Source organism: Leuciscus leuciscus (genome assembly GCF_965113295.1).
Source record: "Leuciscus leuciscus genome assembly, chromosome: 17".
In the NCBI taxonomy this organism is placed as follows: domain Eukaryota; kingdom Metazoa; phylum Chordata; class Actinopteri; order Cypriniformes; family Leuciscidae; genus Leuciscus; species Leuciscus leuciscus.
In genome coordinates, this window is record NC_138741.1 from 11,175,244 (window position 1) to 11,193,790 (window position 18,547).

Here is an 18,547-nt window from a genome sequence, read left to right on the forward strand (position 1 = left end):
TTGTATGTAAATGGGAAGTTTAATGATTAGCTAACATTTTTTGCATGGCGAATGAGTAATAATCTCTCTGCCACTATACATTCTAGCTCATATGTTAATGTTTTATGAATATGAAATGACAAACTTTGTGATTTCTGGCTGTTTAGAGTCTGCCTACATTGTAGATCAGAATGTCTGTCAATGACGCTGTACATTGTAGAGAATTCAACTCTCATTGAAGACCTGATGAAGTTTAAAATTATAGCAAAATTGGGAAAGCTCCCATAGTTCATGCCAGTCTCTTTGTCAGTCCCCTCTCTTTTCTATACTAAATGTCCACACTTCTGCAACGGTCTTTTATCCTCTGGTTCTTCCTCTTTCTTCCGCTCTGTCTCCCTCCATCAGGATATTATCAGAGAGGACTCGCGTGAGGGTCTTCCCTCTCCATCCCCCTCTATGGTAACTTTAGTTGTGTGTATGTATGTGTTTATATCTGTGCATAAACGATGCAGCAGAATCTTAATTATCTACAAACACACACACACACAGATGCACTTGTGCTGGTGGCATGTTACACTTATATAGCTGTCCAGTTTCAGCATGCGCTGCATTAACCCTAAAGCTTGATGTGCAGCTAGTGAACAAAACGTTCAACCTATTGCTGGACCTCAGCATCTGTTTCCACCTTTACTCTTTAATCCATATTTGACTTTGAAACAGAAGCCTTTTGAATGTATGTATGTATGTGGGTATGTATGTGGGTGTGTATGTGTGTACGGCTCATAAGTAGATCTACTGTGTATGTGTGTGTATATCAAGAAATGTTTTTGAGCAGCCAACCAGCATATTTGAATGATTTCTGAAGGATCATGTGACACTGACGACTGGAGTAATGGCTGCTGAAATAACAACTTTGCATCACAGGAATACATTTTATAAATTAATTAATTATTTTAATAATTCTAAAATATATTACAATAAAAAGCTGTTATTTGAAATGAAAGAATATTTATACAATTAGTGTGCACTATCCATTGACTGCGGGCTGTTAGAATTACGTTATGAATTCGGGTTCCCTGCTAATGCCAATAATCTCAAAACGGCCCGATATTGGACAAGATGATCTCAGATTAGACCGATTACATCATAAATCACTTCATAACAACCATTATCAATGCTCACTGACATATCATTTATCAAAACTATCATCAACAACACCAGCATATTCTCCATTCCTGCGCCTCCATCGTTCTTCCCCGCTGTTTTCGTTTGAGTCACGCCCCTGCCGCTGCTTTCTCTTTTCATATCCTGCCCTCCTTCCTTCAGCTCTGTTGTTTTGCCCTTTCATGCCTCCATCATTTGATCCGCTCTCTGGTCTGTCCCCTCATGGCTGCTTTGTTGTGCGTGGTGTGAAAGGCTGCTGCTATCAGAGGCTGGCTGGATTAACATCAGCAGTGCTGGGACGTCTCGCTCTTATCAGCAGAGAGAGCCGCTTCCTTCAGCGCACACGTCTGTTTCCTCCTCCCGCTAATTACACTCTTATCGCCCCGCTCCAACACTCGCCCATCAGGGTGGGGCCGTTTTGGAATCAAACAACTTCTTCTCGCCATGAAGTCCTTTCTCCTTTTATCGTTCTGTGTGTCTTTTCTGCTCGAACTCTTCGCCAGTTCGTCCTTTCTTCAAAATGTTGTTTGTTATGAGTCACTTCATCTGAAGTTTTCTGTTTGATTGGCCTGATCTAATCATTACTGTGAAATCCGTGCAGGTCGGATGCAGCGTCTGTCATAATGTTTTTGTGCGCGTTTGATTTATTGATGATTGAAGCATGTGACCTAATCCCTCCTTTCCTCTCCTTTTGCCACCCCCAGATAAAATCTCAGCCCTTCAGAATCAAGCAGGTACAAATATTGAAAGCTTTCTCGTGTTTTACTGTGTTATTTACAGGACTCATTTTGGCTTGCTTCACTTCGAACCAGAACAAAATGAACAGCCAGTTCTGTCATTTTTGAAATTTCTGTTCAAATACACGGTCCAAATTTATGTGAACAATCACATGCTGTCCAGATCCAGAAAGGACTAAAAAGCACCATTAAATATACAGCACACAGGTTTGCATAGAAGTTAAGTCCTCTGAAGCCATTATATACATATAAACTGGTATGTCAAGTTAAAATTTGACGTCAACTTGAATCTAAATGCAAATTAGTTTTTAGAGAACGGGCTAAATTATCATTTAATGTAGTGAATATTTATTCACAGGCTCCTCCTGATTGGCTGCTTCTATTTCAGTGTTCTGCAGTTCCACCCAAAATAGCTGTCAATGCACTAATTTACTTTTATTTCTTGTATTTCTTCTTAGTAAACATGCTTGCTGATGATGAGTAGGACTTAAGCACAAATATTTTAGGTGAAAACAATTGGTGTGAAGCACAGCACTCATTTGTGAACAAAGAATCATGGTCATGGGCATTAAAAAAACAAACACATTTTTTGGCTGCTTATCACAGTAGACGTTTTCCAAGCAGGGTTCCCCAGATATAGATACATGGCCCAGTCATCATCATATAAAAAACATGCTTGTAAGATTAAAATTTTGAGTCATTTATGGTGTTAACTAGGGCCTCAAATGATTGAAAGGAGCAATTTCATAAGAATTCATATGAAATATAATCCATGAATTGTTCCTTCATCCATAACTGCTCAAGAGTTCCTCGCTCTGTGATGACATTGGATTACTGCTTTGGCTTTTCTTGAGTTGCACTGCTTTTGCTTTGCATGGCTTTGACCGTGCCTCATGCCTTGCTATCCCAGAATGTATTCTGAATTAATATTGAATACATTATTGTATGTGTGTAGGGCTCTGGTTCTGTGGTTTCTGGTGGAACTCAGGTCCTCCTCAGTTCTCTTAGCATTGATGGAGTGTGTGAGAAGCTCAGACAGATCCAGGGCCTGGACTCCAGCATGCTGGAACAGTACATCGGCACAATCAAAAAGGTATGTTCTGGAAGAGTGTACTAAAAGGTCCACAGAAAAGTTTGCAGTCGGTTTTAAGGTTTGGCATGTGATTTTATTGTGCACGGAATAGGCACTTTCACAAACACAGTACACATTGTTGTTCCATTGCTTCTTTAAAACACTAGAGGTGCAAATCTTTATGGTAAATATACACTACTGCTATAAAGTTTGGTGTCAAATAAATGCTGTTCTTTTGCTCTTTCTATTCATCAAAGAATCCTTAAAAATATTTATATTTATTATTTTCTACAAAAATATTGATCGGCACAACTGCTACTGTTTTTTTCTTTGTAGTTTTGATAGAAGTCTCTTATGCTTACCAAGACTGCATTTATTTGATCAAAAATACAGGACATTGGTAATATTGTGAGATATTATTACAATTTAGAATAACTGTTTGATTGATTCTTCAGAAATCAGTCTAATATGCTGATTTAGTGCTCAAGAAACATTTCTTATCAATGTTAAAGACAGTTGTGCTGCTTAATATTTTTGTGGAAAACATGATTTTGCAAGATTCTTTAATGAATAAAACGGTCAAAAAAGCATTTATTTGAAATAGATTTTTGTTGTAATAATTTAAAAGTCTTCACTGTCATGTTTAATCAATTTATTGCATCCTTGCTGAATGAAAGTTTTAATTTATTTTAACCAATTAACCCCTAATACTACTCCAGTAAAAGTGTAAGTACTTTTGTAAATAAGTACTTGATTATAAGTTTTTATGGTACTTAAATATTAAAAGTAAAATTTTAATTGTTTGATTGATTAAACATATATTTATTCTAGCAAGCATTAGTCGGTAATCAGCACTAAAATACATTAGTAACTTAGTTGCACGTACATTCGAGCTCCGACGATATCCGTTTTTGGCTCGTTTTGACCGAATCAGTGAATCAGTGAGTTGTTCAATCAAGAACAGCTGCAATTGGATCAGTCCAATTCACGAGTGAATCATTCAGTGTTATTTGTGAACCAATTCAGCAGGTTCTTTGGAATTAGAAAGAATCAACTCGTTCACGAATCGCACATCGCTCTTGCGTCTCAGTCAGATAGGGTGGAGATTTCTTCAGTTCAAAGTAACAAGGACGATATTGTTTTTAAGGAATGTAGTGGAGTAAAAAGTGCAATATAATGCTATGGAAAGCAGTGAAGTAAAAGTAAATGTTTCCCAAAATAAAAATGATAAAGTACAGATACGTTAGAAATGTTCTTTAAGGGATAGTTCACCGAAAAAAGGAAATTCTGTCAGCATTTACTCAAGTTGTTCCAAACCTATATGAATTTCTTTCATTTGCCAGACATTTAAAGGACAAGTTCGGTATTTTACACTTAAAGCCCTGTTTACAGATCGTATCTGATGAAATAGAACGGTTAAGATTAAAATTTGGACACATGCTCCTGTCCCGAGAATTTTAGGTTTATTTCGCTTTTGTGGACCTATTTTGCCAAACGCGTCACACCCGTGATTCTTCCGTTGAGAGCTTGAATAATAGACACTCCAGCCCAGTTGGTGGCGATAATGCACCTTTGCCAATTGCAAGCAAACCACGGGCATTTCATTGAATACACAGAAGAAGCAGAAGAAGAAGCGGCGGAGTAATACCGTAAAGGTGCTGCGGTCTCACAGCACGTCCTATTAAGTCAATGGAGTTGGACAAAAACTACGATAAAACCTGTTGGAATGCATCTTTTTCAGCGATTTTTGATGGAACATATCAGTGAACACCCCTGACCACTCGGTGAGTTTCACGTCTTTGTAAACGAAAGTTTAATGTGTTTTTAGGACGGAATCTTCCAGTGCATATAGACAACCATTGTGGGGGTGGGTGGGGGTGGGGGGGGAAGCGAAATAAACCTAAAATTCTCGGGACAGCAGCATGTGTCCAAATTTTAATCTTAACCGTTCTATTTCATCAGATACGATCTGTAAACAGGGCTTTAAGTGTAAAATACCGAACTTGTCCTTTAACGCTAGCCATTGACTTCCATAGTATGGAAAAAAATACTATGGAAGTCAATGGCTAATGTCAACTGTTTGATTACCCACATTCTTCAAAATATCTTCTTGTGTTCAGCAAAAGAAAGAAACTCATACAGGTTTGAAACAATATGAGGGTGAGTAAATGACATATTTTTCATTTTTGGGTGAACTATCCCTTTAAGTACAGTAACGAAGTAGATATAGATAAAGTTACTGTCGACCACTGGTTGCCAACTTCTTATAAAATGAATAGAACATAAAACCGTTCATAATATTTGTAATCTTCTGAAGTTGATGATCAACATTTTTTGAAAGTCTGAACATCAGTTGTATGCCCTATTTTGTACCCTATTCGTGGAAAATACCGATTACTATAAGAAAAGTGGGGAAAACAGGACAGAGACTGGGTGTGGTAAATTACTCTTTTCCAATAGATGAATATGTATTTACAGGGATGAACTAGTTTCATCAGCTCCATGTGGTGCATACAGAGGATTCACAATAAGGCCTTTCTTTCCACTGGACAACATCTGAAGGAAGCAATGACATATCTGATGTCTCCGTTAGACATCCATTAGTCAACCTACCAGCTGTGTCCCATCAGCCTGCATACTTAAACATCTCTATTGTGAACTCTGTTTCAACCCCCTACATACTGCCAAGATCAAATTGATCTAAAGTTTGTAAGCTATTTTTTCAATGCCATAATGTTTTGTCAAATTGTGTCACTGCAGGCCAATGTGAACGGCCGGGTTCTGTCTCAGTGCAACCTTGATGAGCTCAAGAAGGAAATGAACATGAACTTTGGAGACTGGCATCTCTTCAGGTCCATGGTAAGGCATCAGCTGACTAGTGATTTTCTGGTCTTAATCCTACACGTTCACATCAGATAGTGGTCATCGTTCTGTTTGTGGTTTGTAATGTTTAGCACGCAGCTAATCTCTCTGTTGTGAAGAAGGCTGGATGGGGTTGAAATAAGGAACACATGTAGCTGTGTTGATCAGATTTCCATTTGCGCTTATACAAACGAATGTTGTGTTGCCAGCAAGCAGGCAGCCATCTGGTCCAAGATGGCTGCTTTCTGGATGAAGGAGGGTTATTGTCAGTGGGAGCTCGGTGTCCACTTGAAGATCTGAATAGCTTGACGTTTACAAGAAAGTAGCATTCTTCAGGCTGGAAACGAGTCCAAATGGAACAACTTGGGGCTAGTTGTGATATTGGCATGCCTTAAAGGTTTCACATAGTACTACGGCCATTCAGCGATTTCACATAAATGCCTTTGTGAAGCAGTTAAAAAAAATGTTGTCTTGTATCCATGTTCTTTAAAACTAAAACCTATTCAAATGGGACACTTTTTCTTAGAGGTCAGGGAACATTCTTGTTTCACAAATGTATTGTTTCTATTTGATCAAACTCTTCTGTGATGTATTTTATTTATTTATTTATTTATAAATTATATAAATAAATAAATCTCTATACTTTTATTATTTATTTGCATATCGTTACTAAAACTAAATTTCTCGTTGTACTATCTAGTGCAATTTATTTATTTTTTTATGAATTTAGAAATCCCCCCCCATTTTGAGTAAAATGCAATCTCACAAAATGTAAAAAGAAATAACTCATTAAGCAGAGTCCAATCATTCTTAATTTTATAATTATATCACACAGACTTTCCTTTAAATGTTTGGTGTCATTTTTTTAAAGAAATTAATGTAAATGTGACATTTAAAATGTTGCAAAAGATATATATTTCAAATATATGCTGTTCTTTTGAACTTTCTATTCATCAAAGAGTTCTGCAAAAATAAATGTATCACTGTTTCCACAAAAATATTAAGCAGCGCAACTGTTTTTAACAATGATAATAATAAGACATGTTTCATAAGCAGCAAATCAGCATATTAGAATGATTTCTAAAAGATCTGAAGACTGAAGTAATGATGCTGAAAATTCAGCTTTGCCATCACAGGAATAAATTACAATAGAAAATGTTAAAATAGAAAATTGTGACAATACTTCAATTAATGTTTTTACTGTATTTTGATCAAATAAATGCAGCCTTAATGAGCATAAGAGACTTCTTTGAAAAACATTTAAAAATTGTAATGACCCTAACCTTTTGAACATTAGTGTATACAAGTCTTTCGTTGAGTTTTGTGACGCATCCAGAGTACACAACCTTCCATAACATCGAAGTTGCATAAGGTTGTCCTTTTATATATTTAAACTCAAATATTATTTAGAAAAATAATCCTGTCCGAACAGTTTTAATACTTTTAGCGTTCAAGAATCAAGAGAAGAGGAACACAGTTTCACAAAGAAACAAGATTTGCTCAATGAATGAAATGCACTCTTGCTATCGAATCCCTTTAAACACTGCTGTATTTGTGCTGTAGGTTCTAGAGCAGCGTCATGTGGAGAACCAGCTGCTGAATGATGAATCAGGAGCGTGCAGCGAGCAGGGCAGCAGCGTGTTGATTCACCCGGAACCCCACAGGCCCTCTGAGCCGCCACAAGACGTGACCATCAACCCAGAAAACTTTGCGTACAGCCTCAACCTCAGCTTTGAAGAGCTCAGCGGTGTGGGGCTTGAGGAGACCTCCAGACAACACAATGCCCACTGGCTGGTGCGTGGTACTGCTGTGCACACAGACACATTCAGCTGGACAAGTACAGCCTGTAGATAAACACAGGTGCACACCATGAGAAGACGCCGTGATTATATACATAGAGGCCAACACAAACATATGTGCATGTGGAAACAAAGAAACTGCCGTTTTTCTTGTTGTTGTTGTTGCGCCTTTTTAACCTAACGTTTTCAACACTGTTGCATTTTGACGCTGTGGAGCGCAGCTTCTGCTTTTCAGTAGTCTCTCATCAGCATGAAAATAGCATGTGGTTTACTGGGTGACAAACGGAGTGTTTTCTGACCTAGATGGGCAGAGGAAGTGAAGAGCTGACCACACACACGCCAGCTCTCTATCACACAGAGATAGCTATTTCTGCACTCATCTGTTCACACTTGGCAAGGTGTTTCAACACAAGCAAGAGCTCATAATGGTTTAGATTAGTATCATGGAAGTTGGTTGTGTGTACAGACTTAGGGTGCGTCCCATTTATGATAATTCTGCTCTATTTTACACCATTTTGTAGCCTAAGTAGTGTGCTATGAGTATGAGTATGAGTATGAGTATGAGTATGAGTATGAGTATGAGTATGAGTATGAGTATGAGTATGAGTATGAGTATGAGTATGAGTATGAGTATGAGTGGACATTAAATGGAACATGCTGCAGACGCTTCAATGTAGTCAAATTTGAGAGAAGTTCTCATTCTCTGCTAGAATTCATACTCTACAATAGTTGTCCCAAATGACACACTGTGCACTCAACCATGTCGTGTAACCAGTCCTATTCGACCCACTCCGAGCGGGATTCGAGTCTCTTGAGGAGTGAGGTTTACATGCACAGCTCTTATTGGCCAACGTCCGTTGCATATGGATTTTATGAGGTTATTTTATCATTCAACATCGGATAGGAAACATAAGGAACGTTTTTTTTTTTTTATTGTTTATTTTTTAGGTTGAATAAGTGCATCATCCAGGTTTTTAAAGTGCACTTTTTCTTTTTGGAACTATCTGTGAATGCGTTACTCACAGTATTTTTATTGTATTTTTTTCAGCAAAACGGCATCAAATAGTCCATAAGTACTCAAATTGGAATGCACCTAATGACTCACTTGGAACGCAACTAGTGTCTCTACAAAGGGATAGTTCACAGTCATCAGCTCACTGTCATGTTTCTGGAACCCTGCATAACTTCTCATGGAACACAAGGAATTACTTATTCCAAGTCTTCTGAAGCCATATGAAAGTCTTGTATGAAGAACAGTCAACGAAATTCTTGAGTGAACGTGCCAGGCTTGAACATCTGGAAGTAAAAAAAATAAGTGTTAAATCGATTGTTTCTTCAAATCCGTAGATCAATTTTTTTAATTGAATGTTCGTATTAAATGTGGTATGATAAAACTGTACCGCAAAATGATGGCAAGAAATGCCTTTCTATTGAGTTTACAAGGGCTGCATGCAAAAACAAACATAAAATACGACCTGTGTTTATTCATGAACAAATGAATAGTTCCAAAGATCTGTCTGAAACAGCCTGCAAAATGGACATTTAAAATGAACTGTATAAGGATTACTTATTATATTATTTTGTGTATTATTAACTTCCTTTTTTTAAATATCACTGTTATCATCAATACCAGTATATTGCGACACTCCTAATCGATACCCAGCTAAATAATTCCTTTTGTGTTCCATGAAAGAAATAAAAATGGCTTAAAGGTTTTATTTTGGCCGAATTATTGCTTGAAATGCCTATTACTGTCTAAATTGACCTGATCTTCTCCTTTAGGCCAACACTCACCGGACGTCCAGCATATCCAGCCTGAACTCTCAGGAATCTTCCAACGACATCTGTAAGCTGACCGACATGCAGCAGGCAGAGTATCGCAACGCTTACCAGGAGTACATCTCGCACATGTCCCAGCTGGAGGTGTCTGCTGCTGGACGAGAGAGTCCCGCTCAAGCCCTGGCCGGCCAGTTCCTCTCAGCCAGCTCTGAGGAGAAGACTAAGGAAGGTGAGCAAGATGGGCGCAAACCCTATGCCAAAAAGGGCTCCAAACCCGCAGACACTATAGCGGACTTCTCCTCAGCCCCGGATGGTGCTTGTCTAGACCCCATTACAGAGGAGGATGAGAAGTCCGAGCATGGGTCTGCCACTAAAATCCCACCCAGACGCAAAACCAGAGGTCAGGGGCCTTGTTACCACAGCGTGCCGAGCGATGAAGACGACTCTGGGGACGAGGAGACAGACGCCACCCCGCTGCTAAGAGAGGAACCCTGGGCCGCCAAACCAGATCTAGGCCTCTTATCTACAGGGAAGAGCTTCGTTTCAGACATGCTGGACAAGAAATCCTCTGACTCAGGAGTGAGGTCCAGCAGGAGCTCCTCCGACCACTCGCTACAAGATGAGGAGAGCGAATCGCCCCAGGAGAAGAAAGAAGAGGAGACCCATCTGATCGAACTGGTTCTTGAGAGCCCGGTTAAAAAGCGAGTCTTACCGCACAGGCTGGGCAACCTTCAAGACGAGGCCGTGGCCCGGATGTCCATCTGCTCTGACGCTCTGTCTGACAGCAGCACCCCTGAGGAAAGCTGGCCCGCTTCAGCCGTGAGTAACCTCAACTGCTCGACCGACAACACTGCGCTCAACAACAACAACATCAACAACAGCACTCAGCAGGAGACCTCCGGCTCCACCGACTGCCCCTCACTCATTATAAGACCCGGATCCAGCACAGAGACCAACCAGAACCTGCATGGAGTCCAACGCAAGAGGTCCATCGGCCCCGACGCCGCCGAGGAACGAGAGAGTGTCCTCTGAGCATGACCAGGTTTATTTAACTCAAGGAGATCTACCTTCCTGCAGAGCTCAGTTCAAGCACACCTGTCCAGTGCTCCTGAAGATCTTGTTTAGCTGGTTCAGGGTTGGAGCTGAAGGAATGACAGGAACAGGACTAACAGGATAATTACTGTAAAACAGTCTGTAACAACTGCAAAAGTTAGCGAAACTCTTAGCGAAGTTCATACGCTGTTACTGCGCATTTTCTTGGCGTTGATTCTGCTTAGCTCATTTTGAATTAATGTTTTAACTATGAAAATAATCTATCACTGCAAAATCATTTTCTTAGACAGTATTTTTTGTTTAGTTTTGCATACAAAATATTTAAAGGTTCATACAACAACAAAAACTAAGCATAAATCTAGCCTAAAATTGTTTTTTAAAGTTTTAAAAACGAGTTGATTTCAGTAACATTATGAAATTCATTAAGTAACTAACAATGAAAAATACTTTTATAGCATGTATTAATGTAGGTTAATGTTAATTTCTGCATATACATTTTTAACGTTTCAAGTTGCATTCATTAAACATTAATGTATTATAAATAAACTTGAATTACAACAATGACCAAATTTATAAAGTAATACTGGTAACACTTTACATTAAGGTTTCATTAGTTAACCACATTAGTAAACATGAACTAAAAATGAACAATACTTCTACAGCATTTTTTAATCTGTACTAATACATTATTAAAATCAAAAGTTGTATTAGTTAATGCACTGATTTAACATGAACAATGAACAGCTGTATTTTTTATTAACTAACGTTAACAAAGATGAATAAATACAGTAACAAATGTATTGCTCATGGTTAGTTCATGTTAGTTAATACATTAGGCTAACTAATGTTAACAAATGAAACCTTTGTTGTAAAGTGTTAACGTAATATTAAACTAAATTGCCGTGCAGTGTTGGTTCATTAAACCTAATTCATTAATACTAACAAATTGAACCTTTACAATTTGACAACTTATTCTATAAAAATAAGTCTTACTATATTAAACAAATTTCATCTGGATTTATCCGTAAATGTCTTATTTGAAGGAAGTTTTAGATATTTTTCAACTGTAAAGCCAAACAAAAATACTGTTTAAGAATTTGCAGTGTGAGAAATGTGTTTGTTGCTGTTGTGTTAGAAATGCAATAAACGGAGTCTGTGAAGCTGTTCGTAGTTTCTGATTTGTTTAGTGTAAATCCTGTTATTTCATGCTCCGTTGCTAACATTAAAGATCTAGTGTAGGTCCACAATATTCCAATCATCATGTTGAGTGAGGATTTAACCACATATAGGTAGTGCTGGTGTTTTTGCTGTGATCGGTATTGTGAAAGCTGTTATTTATTTGTGATTGAATGCCCGATTCCCATTCAGATCATCCCTATAGTTTGTGTTCCGCTTTGTAGTGTTTTAGATGAGTGAATCTATTTGTGAACGGTTACATCAAGAGAAAAACAAGAAAATGTGGAGGTTTCTCTAAGGAATTATTTGTGTGAATGCCTCAATGTTTTGTCCTGTTTTCTCACATTAATAAACCTCATTCTTTTCAAACCATTTGAATGAGTCTGAAATTGAAATTAATTTTATTTCATTTAAAAATAACAATCGCATTGCTCAAGTAAAGCTTTTAACGGTTAGTGTGTGCTGCCTAATATCAAATTTTCAAAACTTAAAAAAAATATATAAAATCACAAATTTAAGTTACCAATGGACAATCATTTTCCCCATAAAAAAGACATTAAAATAAGTGTCCATTATTTTCCTGAGGTGATGTCTGGCTGCCAGCAGGTGGCGCACTCTTCATATCAAGAACACTAATAGAGGTTTAGGCTGCAATTGAGATACCTTTCATTTTTAAATGTACACTTTGCAAAATTGTATGTAATAAAGAGGTCATACCATTATTATCCTGTTTCTGTAGTTAAAATGGTTTTCCTGTATTTTATCCCACAAAATGACTCATAAGTGCACTATAAATTAAATCAAATCTAATTTTTAATGTCTGATATGCTAACATTTAAAATGATCCGCTTCTCACGTTTATTCTAAGTTACGCCATTCTAGTCAAAAGGGCTTGGTGTACATTTAGTGTTTCCAGAGAAGCTGAGGCTGTAAAAAATAAATTGATAAATGAAATCAATCATTCAGATCTCCGGTTTATTCCTTCGTGCTCGTTAGGGGACAGACTGTAAACCTACAGACAATGACTTTACAAATTGAATTCCACAAATCAATGGCTCAATTTTGATTTTAACTGCCATTTCATCCATAACACATACGAATGAGGCCACAATTAATGTTCTACTTCCAGACACCTTCAAGTTTCACCACACGGGAAGTCAGAAAGAGGTTAAAATCGCAAGAAAACCCGCTAGGCCGTATGATTTGTGGACAGTTATATATTAGGAAATAGCACATTTCCCCCCCATTACGAACTGGAATGAATGCACTTTTACACAAACATATGGCAATGTAAAAGATTAATTCAGGTTCCTGTCAGTAATGGGCAAATGTGCATGTATGAAAGGTCAGTGACATGCTTTTGAGTACCTGGATATAAAAGGGAAGGTCAATAATATACAGCACAACACTGGCAGATTGACATTTTTAAGATGCAAGCATAACAGACCAGTGTCAAATAAAGCATTTGATTTATTTTGTATAAAAAAAAAAAGGTACGATTTACAATATTACTTTTATAAAAAGTCTCAGCATACAGCATAACACTTTGCAGATACTGACAGTCCAATTTCTGCAACTATACAAGATAAAACTCTGAGAGAGTTCACAAGGTTTCATCATGTCATTTTCAACGTCCAGTCCTTCATGTGCCAAAAGAATTGACAAAAACAGACTTAAACTTTGTACAGTAACTAACCACGTCGTCTCCTATTCACACGGTCTTCACGAAAAAAAGGTAAGACTTCTTCTCAATGCAGAGAAAAGGTTCCTTGCGATCATTTACAGGTTTCCCTCCTATTTTCAGGGAATAGTGCTTCTTCCTCTTGAAGAAAGGACCAAATAAGTCTTTTTAGAAGATAAATAATCAATGTCCGAACTTATAACACATCACATGGATTGTCCTTTTAGAAGCAAAAAAAGAGTCTCTTGATTCAATTACAGGAAAGAAAGAAGAAAGAAAAAAAAACTCCAGACTGAGAACAGAAATTGGAGGAAAAGCCAGTTCCCAGGTCCTGTGTGTTCTTGTGTCTTAACCAAACACCTGCAAAAGATTGAGAAAGAGGCGCATTTAGAGAATGCAAACAGGGCAGAGATCCGGACAGCCTGGCGCCAGAGAGGAAGCCGCAGTTTGAACATTTAACCAAACACTCAGAGACTGAGCAAAACCCTGGGCTCCAGATGTACACGAGCACTGCCTTCCCTTCAATGGGAGCATTTCAACATTTCAACCTCAACTGATGATTAATAAACACTTTACACTACTTTACAGACTATACGTGACACAAATTGTCCTCAACAAATATTATTTCATGCTCTTTATTAAATTCTGTTCTGACAGCATAAAATATTTTTTCTGTCATTTACAGCATATAATACGAGGCTCATCAAAACCAGAGTGTTCAAGAGCATTTACCTGATTAACGGTAAAGTGTCCTGCTGTCCTCTGTGATCAAATCTGATTGAAACTCAGGTGTCTAAAGGGACAAAAAAGAAAAGAAAAAAAAAAGTATATTTATTTACGGTCAAACTTGCACATAAACACGCACCAAATCAATGAAGCTTTGTCGTGCATTAATAGCGCATTTCAAAATGCACGATAGATAGATAGATAGATAGATAGATAGATAGATAGATAGATAGATAGATAGATAGATGTTGCACAGTCACACTGTTCTTTCTGTGGACATTCACCTGTAATGAGAGGATGCTGATGTCTGTGTTGAGTGTTGTCAGGGGTGTTCTGGATGTCCCCTGCCCTGCTCGCGGGTGATGCAGGCTGGTGATCGCCGAATTCGAGTCAAGTGCGATCTGCAGGTCCAGGATATAATCGATGACATGTTGCAGGATTTCCATTTTGCTCACGTTCTTGTTCTGCGGGATACTCGGCACCAGCTCCTTCAGTTTAGAGTAGCAGTCGTTCATGTTGTAGAGCAGGCTCAGGGGATCGTCCACGGGGGTCTTGCTCCGTGAGATTCCCAGACTGTGCTCCGTCACAGTCGCGCTACTTTTCCGGAAAGACCTCACTGGGCTTATTGCCTTCATGTTGACAGCTCTGTAAAGAACGGTTTCGTTGGAAGAGTCGCCTTTGTGTTCGAGATTTCCTCTTTGCTCTGGGCTGTTGAAGCAAACGCAGTGGATTAGCGAGCTGTCATCGCTGTATATATACACCCTGCTAGGTGGGTTGTTCACGCGCTGGTTTGGATTGCGCTGATTGGTGGGTTAGGCCGCGTCAATCATCGCCTTCGCAGTACGCTATTGGCCGCTGTGCTGAGCGCTCAAGACCCGCCCATTTCTTCCGCGTTCTTAACCAGTGAAAGCGCGTGTTTAGGGTGGCGCTGACTGCCTTCAGCTTCCACGGATAATTTCTCAAATCAGTGTACCTGTTTCTGATCAAGAGAATTAGGGACTGGAAAGTATAAGGATGTTTTCACGCATTTTCCGCCGTTGTTTCTAGTGTAACCGTCAAAATGAGCCAAAACTAGCTTAGACTGATTCATGCTGGACATCTTAAATTATCCTATACAAATACCTAGGCTACGTGACTATTTTACTAGGTAAGATGTAAACAGATTTTATATATCTATATAATGCAGCTTATGAAATGTACAAACCCCAGTTGAGCCTTCTAATAACCTTTAAATAGGCATAGGCAGGGACTTAACATATCTCTAGTCCAACACATAATGTTATTACTTCTTTATTTTCATATTTCCCCCTTACTGTTTAAATGATCAACATTTATCTAGAAGTCAGTGGCATGCAACCATACTTTTAAATAAAGATAGTTTTTTTTATTAGTCAGTTGACCTTAGTTATAGTACAATATTTTTCTTCAAAAGTGTGCCCACTCTCACAGTGTCCCTCCCCCAACCTCCTCCAGGACACAAAAACCATTAAAAAATCGATTAAGGTAAAAAACCAAAGCTCTTGTAGTGGCGTTTCTTTATCTAGGGTGTTTGCTGTGGATGTACCAACATGATATAGCCTACAACAGGTTCAGTCTATGTAGGCTACTTTCTGCAGTTGGTGTTGTGCCCTTAATGTTTCTGTTTGTTTATACACATCATGACTGCGGGGGGATTATGAAAGCAGTCTTTATGCCTGTTTAAAAGATGTAACAGTGATGACAGGACATCCTCCTGCTCTCTAGTGCACGAATGCGAGCAGCATATTGATAGACGCGCAGGAATCAATTACCGGGAAAGTGTAGCCTACTACTGTAAGTTTTAACGTGAAACTGCACAGCTGCAACTGAAGTGAAAATGCATTCTTTATGGGACTGGGAAGAATATTTTTATCCTGACACGGCTTATATTACCATTTTTTAGAAACCTTTTGGCAGTCTAGAGCGAGGCGAGAGTGGTGGCAGAAAATAGAAAAAAAAAGCTCTTTGTTTACACATGCTAAGTAACAATGGAGACAGAGATTTCCTGGTTGCTTGTGCATATCCGACTAAACAGATGTTTGCGGAGATGCGTCGGAATGCAATCGTGTTGATGTGTCGGAATGCACCTCATACATTCTCATTATCACTGCTTAGAAAATGAAGAAGCCTAGCCTACTTGTAAGATAGGACCTCCGGGTCGATGCATTTTAGACTGTCTTTTTTAAAAGGAAATCTTTGCAACAAAAACTGCATTCAGCGCGCGCAGAACTTACAAACACGACACATAGCTTTGTGGTCTCGTCCGCATCTGCCGCAACTGGCTTTTTCCATTTTCTCCCTCGTCCTTTTTTTTTTTTTTTTTTTTGTTCTCACAGCTGTGTACATTTTGCATGACACCCTGACTGATCCCTGACAGGTGATGAATTGGCACCAAGCAAAGCAGCACTACAGAGCAGCGCCGCGAGCTCGCGCTCTCGCAGACTCTCTGGCGCCAGCCCCGTGACGTCACCCATTGACAGCGGCCCTGCAGCCAGTCCTCGCGGCGCCGTCCAGGCGGCTGCTATGGAGACGGGGCCAGTTCTCAGCTGATCAATGGGGCTCGGGCATTGAGAGATCGGAGTTCAGTTCGTCACCTCCGAGGCCCGCACACCTGCATCGATTTGCATTTCTTTGCTTACGTTTAACTTGGAGGACTCCTCGGCCTTTTGATACAATCTAGACTTTGAAACGAACATAGAGTAGCCTAACCTTGAGTTACCTCAACTTTATCTCAATGTGCCTGAAGTAGAACGTACTTTCAGTTAGTCATGCATTATTATGGATTAAAAAGAGAAGAAGAAGCACCTTCATTTAAATGGGTCATTCGTTGAAACCTCGAGCGAAACAACTGAATTGCGAATTATGGGGTGGTTTTAAAAGAAAAAAACTTGTGGGTTCTTAAAAGCAGGCTATAGCCTGTGTATTTTGCACGCAAGGAGGAATAGGAATCGCGCGTGAACACAGATTGCCTTAAAGGGATAGTTCACCCAAAAATGAAAATTATGTCATTATTTACTCATCCTCATGTTGTTCCAAACCTGTAGGCCTATATGAGTTTCTTTCTTCTGTTGAACACAAAAGAAGATATTTTGAAGAATGTAAGTAACCAGAAAGTTGAAGGTAGCCACTGACTTAGTAGGAAAAATCAATGGCTACCGTTAACTGTCTGGATACCGACATTCTTCAAAATACCTTCTTTAGTGTTCAACAGAAGAAAGAAACCTATTCAGGGTTGGAACAACTTGAGGGTGAGTGAATGATGCCCTAGGGAAGTAGATGGTAAAGGCAGAATAATAACGAAAAACTCACACTTTCAAACTAAGTAGGCTACAGGCTTCTCATTGGACTAGAACATATCCCAATATGCATATTTTAGAGTCACGTTTGTTCTGTCTCCTGTCAAAATACTAACAATGATAATGGCAAGAAAACAATCTAAAGTTGGCAGAAAGTTGACGAGTTTTCCACGGGATGGAGTCAGGATGTCTGTACCGCCTCCTCTGCTGTTCCAGCTCACTGCAGCTGCACAATTCCTCCGTCTCCAGCTCACCAGATCCCAAAGAGTCGCTTACTGTCGTCTACTATCGTTGAAAACAATATGCACAACACTTAAGTAGCCCATAACATAAATAGACATAAGCTATATAGCCTACCATCTACAGTTATCCCGAAGAATCATGAGTCACGCGCATTATGAAAGTATTCTGAACAACGCTAACATTACGCGATGCTTTCATTAAATTCCTCTTTAGAAATGCGAGATTTTGAAACTCTCACATCAAACTTCCTGATAACCTGTGGGAGAAAACAAAATATTGCTGTCCCGATAACCCCGATTCAACTCGAGTCCCCACAAAATACTTCGCCATGGCAAATTTAAACATCCGGACGCATGTAATCGTTTCGTTTCTCGTTCGGCTGTGGTTGGTTTCGGCGCTCTGTAGAGGCTTTGCGAGGCTCCCACGCGCCTGTCGCGTGCAGCAGTACACGCGTGAAAGTGTGGCTCGCGACTCTTGTAGCAACATCGACCCCATGGGCGTGGCGTTGATGTTTGGCTTAAGCTATTGTTCGCCTCCCAAAGAGGGTCCTGAGAAATGTTGCAATTCAGAACTCGAGTATCTTTTTTTTTGGTTGCGTAATGCAGTGCTGCTGTTTGTATTCACATAATAGCCTATTTGTGAAACCATTGAAACACTTTCTTGCTGTCAGAGCATAACTATTCTTTCATAATACAAATACAAATAAGGGAGACCCTACAGCCCAGGGGCTAGTTGTCACAAAAGTTGTTGTTTTTTTCTTCCAAAATCATAATATTTTGTTTCTGTTATAAACAAGTAAATACAGTAAAACCACACCTGCATGCTAGACAGACAAGATTCATTTAATGATGGTAGATTTTAACTGAAAGGTTAATCTGTGTCAGAACAAGGTGTTGGATCGGGGCAAATTGTCACAACTCTTAAATGTTGTAATTTTACACAACTTATATATATATATTGGC

The 18,547-nt window shown here is 39.0% G+C and overlaps 2 protein-coding genes and 1 long non-coding RNA gene across 8 annotated transcripts in view; 2 read left to right on the plus strand and 1 right to left on the minus strand.

Moving 5' to 3' along the window:
• kidins220a (kinase D-interacting substrate 220a) overlaps positions 1-11,611 on the plus strand; it is a 51,210-nt gene extending 39,599 nt beyond the window's left edge. For 2 of the 5 annotated variants that reach the window (XM_082144184.1, XM_082144185.1), the window contains exons 26-31: positions 385-438; positions 1,848-1,877; positions 2,836-2,973; positions 5,713-5,811; positions 7,378-7,608; positions 9,396-11,611. In XM_082144184.1, the coding sequence (XP_082000310.1) occupies positions 385-438; positions 1,848-1,877; positions 2,836-2,973; positions 5,713-5,811; positions 7,378-7,608; positions 9,396-10,424 (1,581 nt within the window). In that variant the 3' untranslated portion in view covers positions 10,425-11,611. The remainder of the gene's footprint in view (positions 1-384; positions 439-1,847; positions 1,878-2,835; positions 2,974-5,712; positions 5,812-7,377; positions 7,609-9,395) is intronic. The other 3 variants (XM_082144186.1, XM_082144187.1, XM_082144188.1) reach the window with 3 other exon arrangements.
• Positions 445-985, plus strand: LOC309479914. The gene is made up of 2 exons (XR_014199476.1): positions 445-740; positions 799-985. It is a non-coding gene; the product is annotated as an uncharacterized lncRNA (long non-coding RNA).
• Positions 11,612-13,073: 1,462 nt separating the features above from the next.
• Positions 13,074-17,991, minus strand: id2a (inhibitor of DNA binding 2a). 2 transcript variants are annotated; one of them, XM_082144190.1, is made up of 4 exons: positions 17,700-17,991; positions 14,313-14,736; positions 14,035-14,095; positions 13,074-13,662 (listed from the first exon to the last, which is right to left on the minus strand). In XM_082144190.1, the coding sequence occupies exons 1-3, from the start codon at positions 17,723-17,725 to the stop codon at positions 14,039-14,041; spliced, it is 507 nt and encodes a 168-aa protein (XP_082000316.1). In that variant the 5' UTR covers positions 17,726-17,991; the 3' UTR covers positions 13,074-13,662; positions 14,035-14,038. The 2 variants fall into 2 exon arrangements, with proteins under 2 accessions (XP_082000316.1, XP_082000315.1); XM_082144189.1 differs by lacking the exon at positions 17,700-17,991 and adding an exon at positions 16,281-17,146.
• Positions 17,992-18,547: the final 556 nt, after the last annotated feature.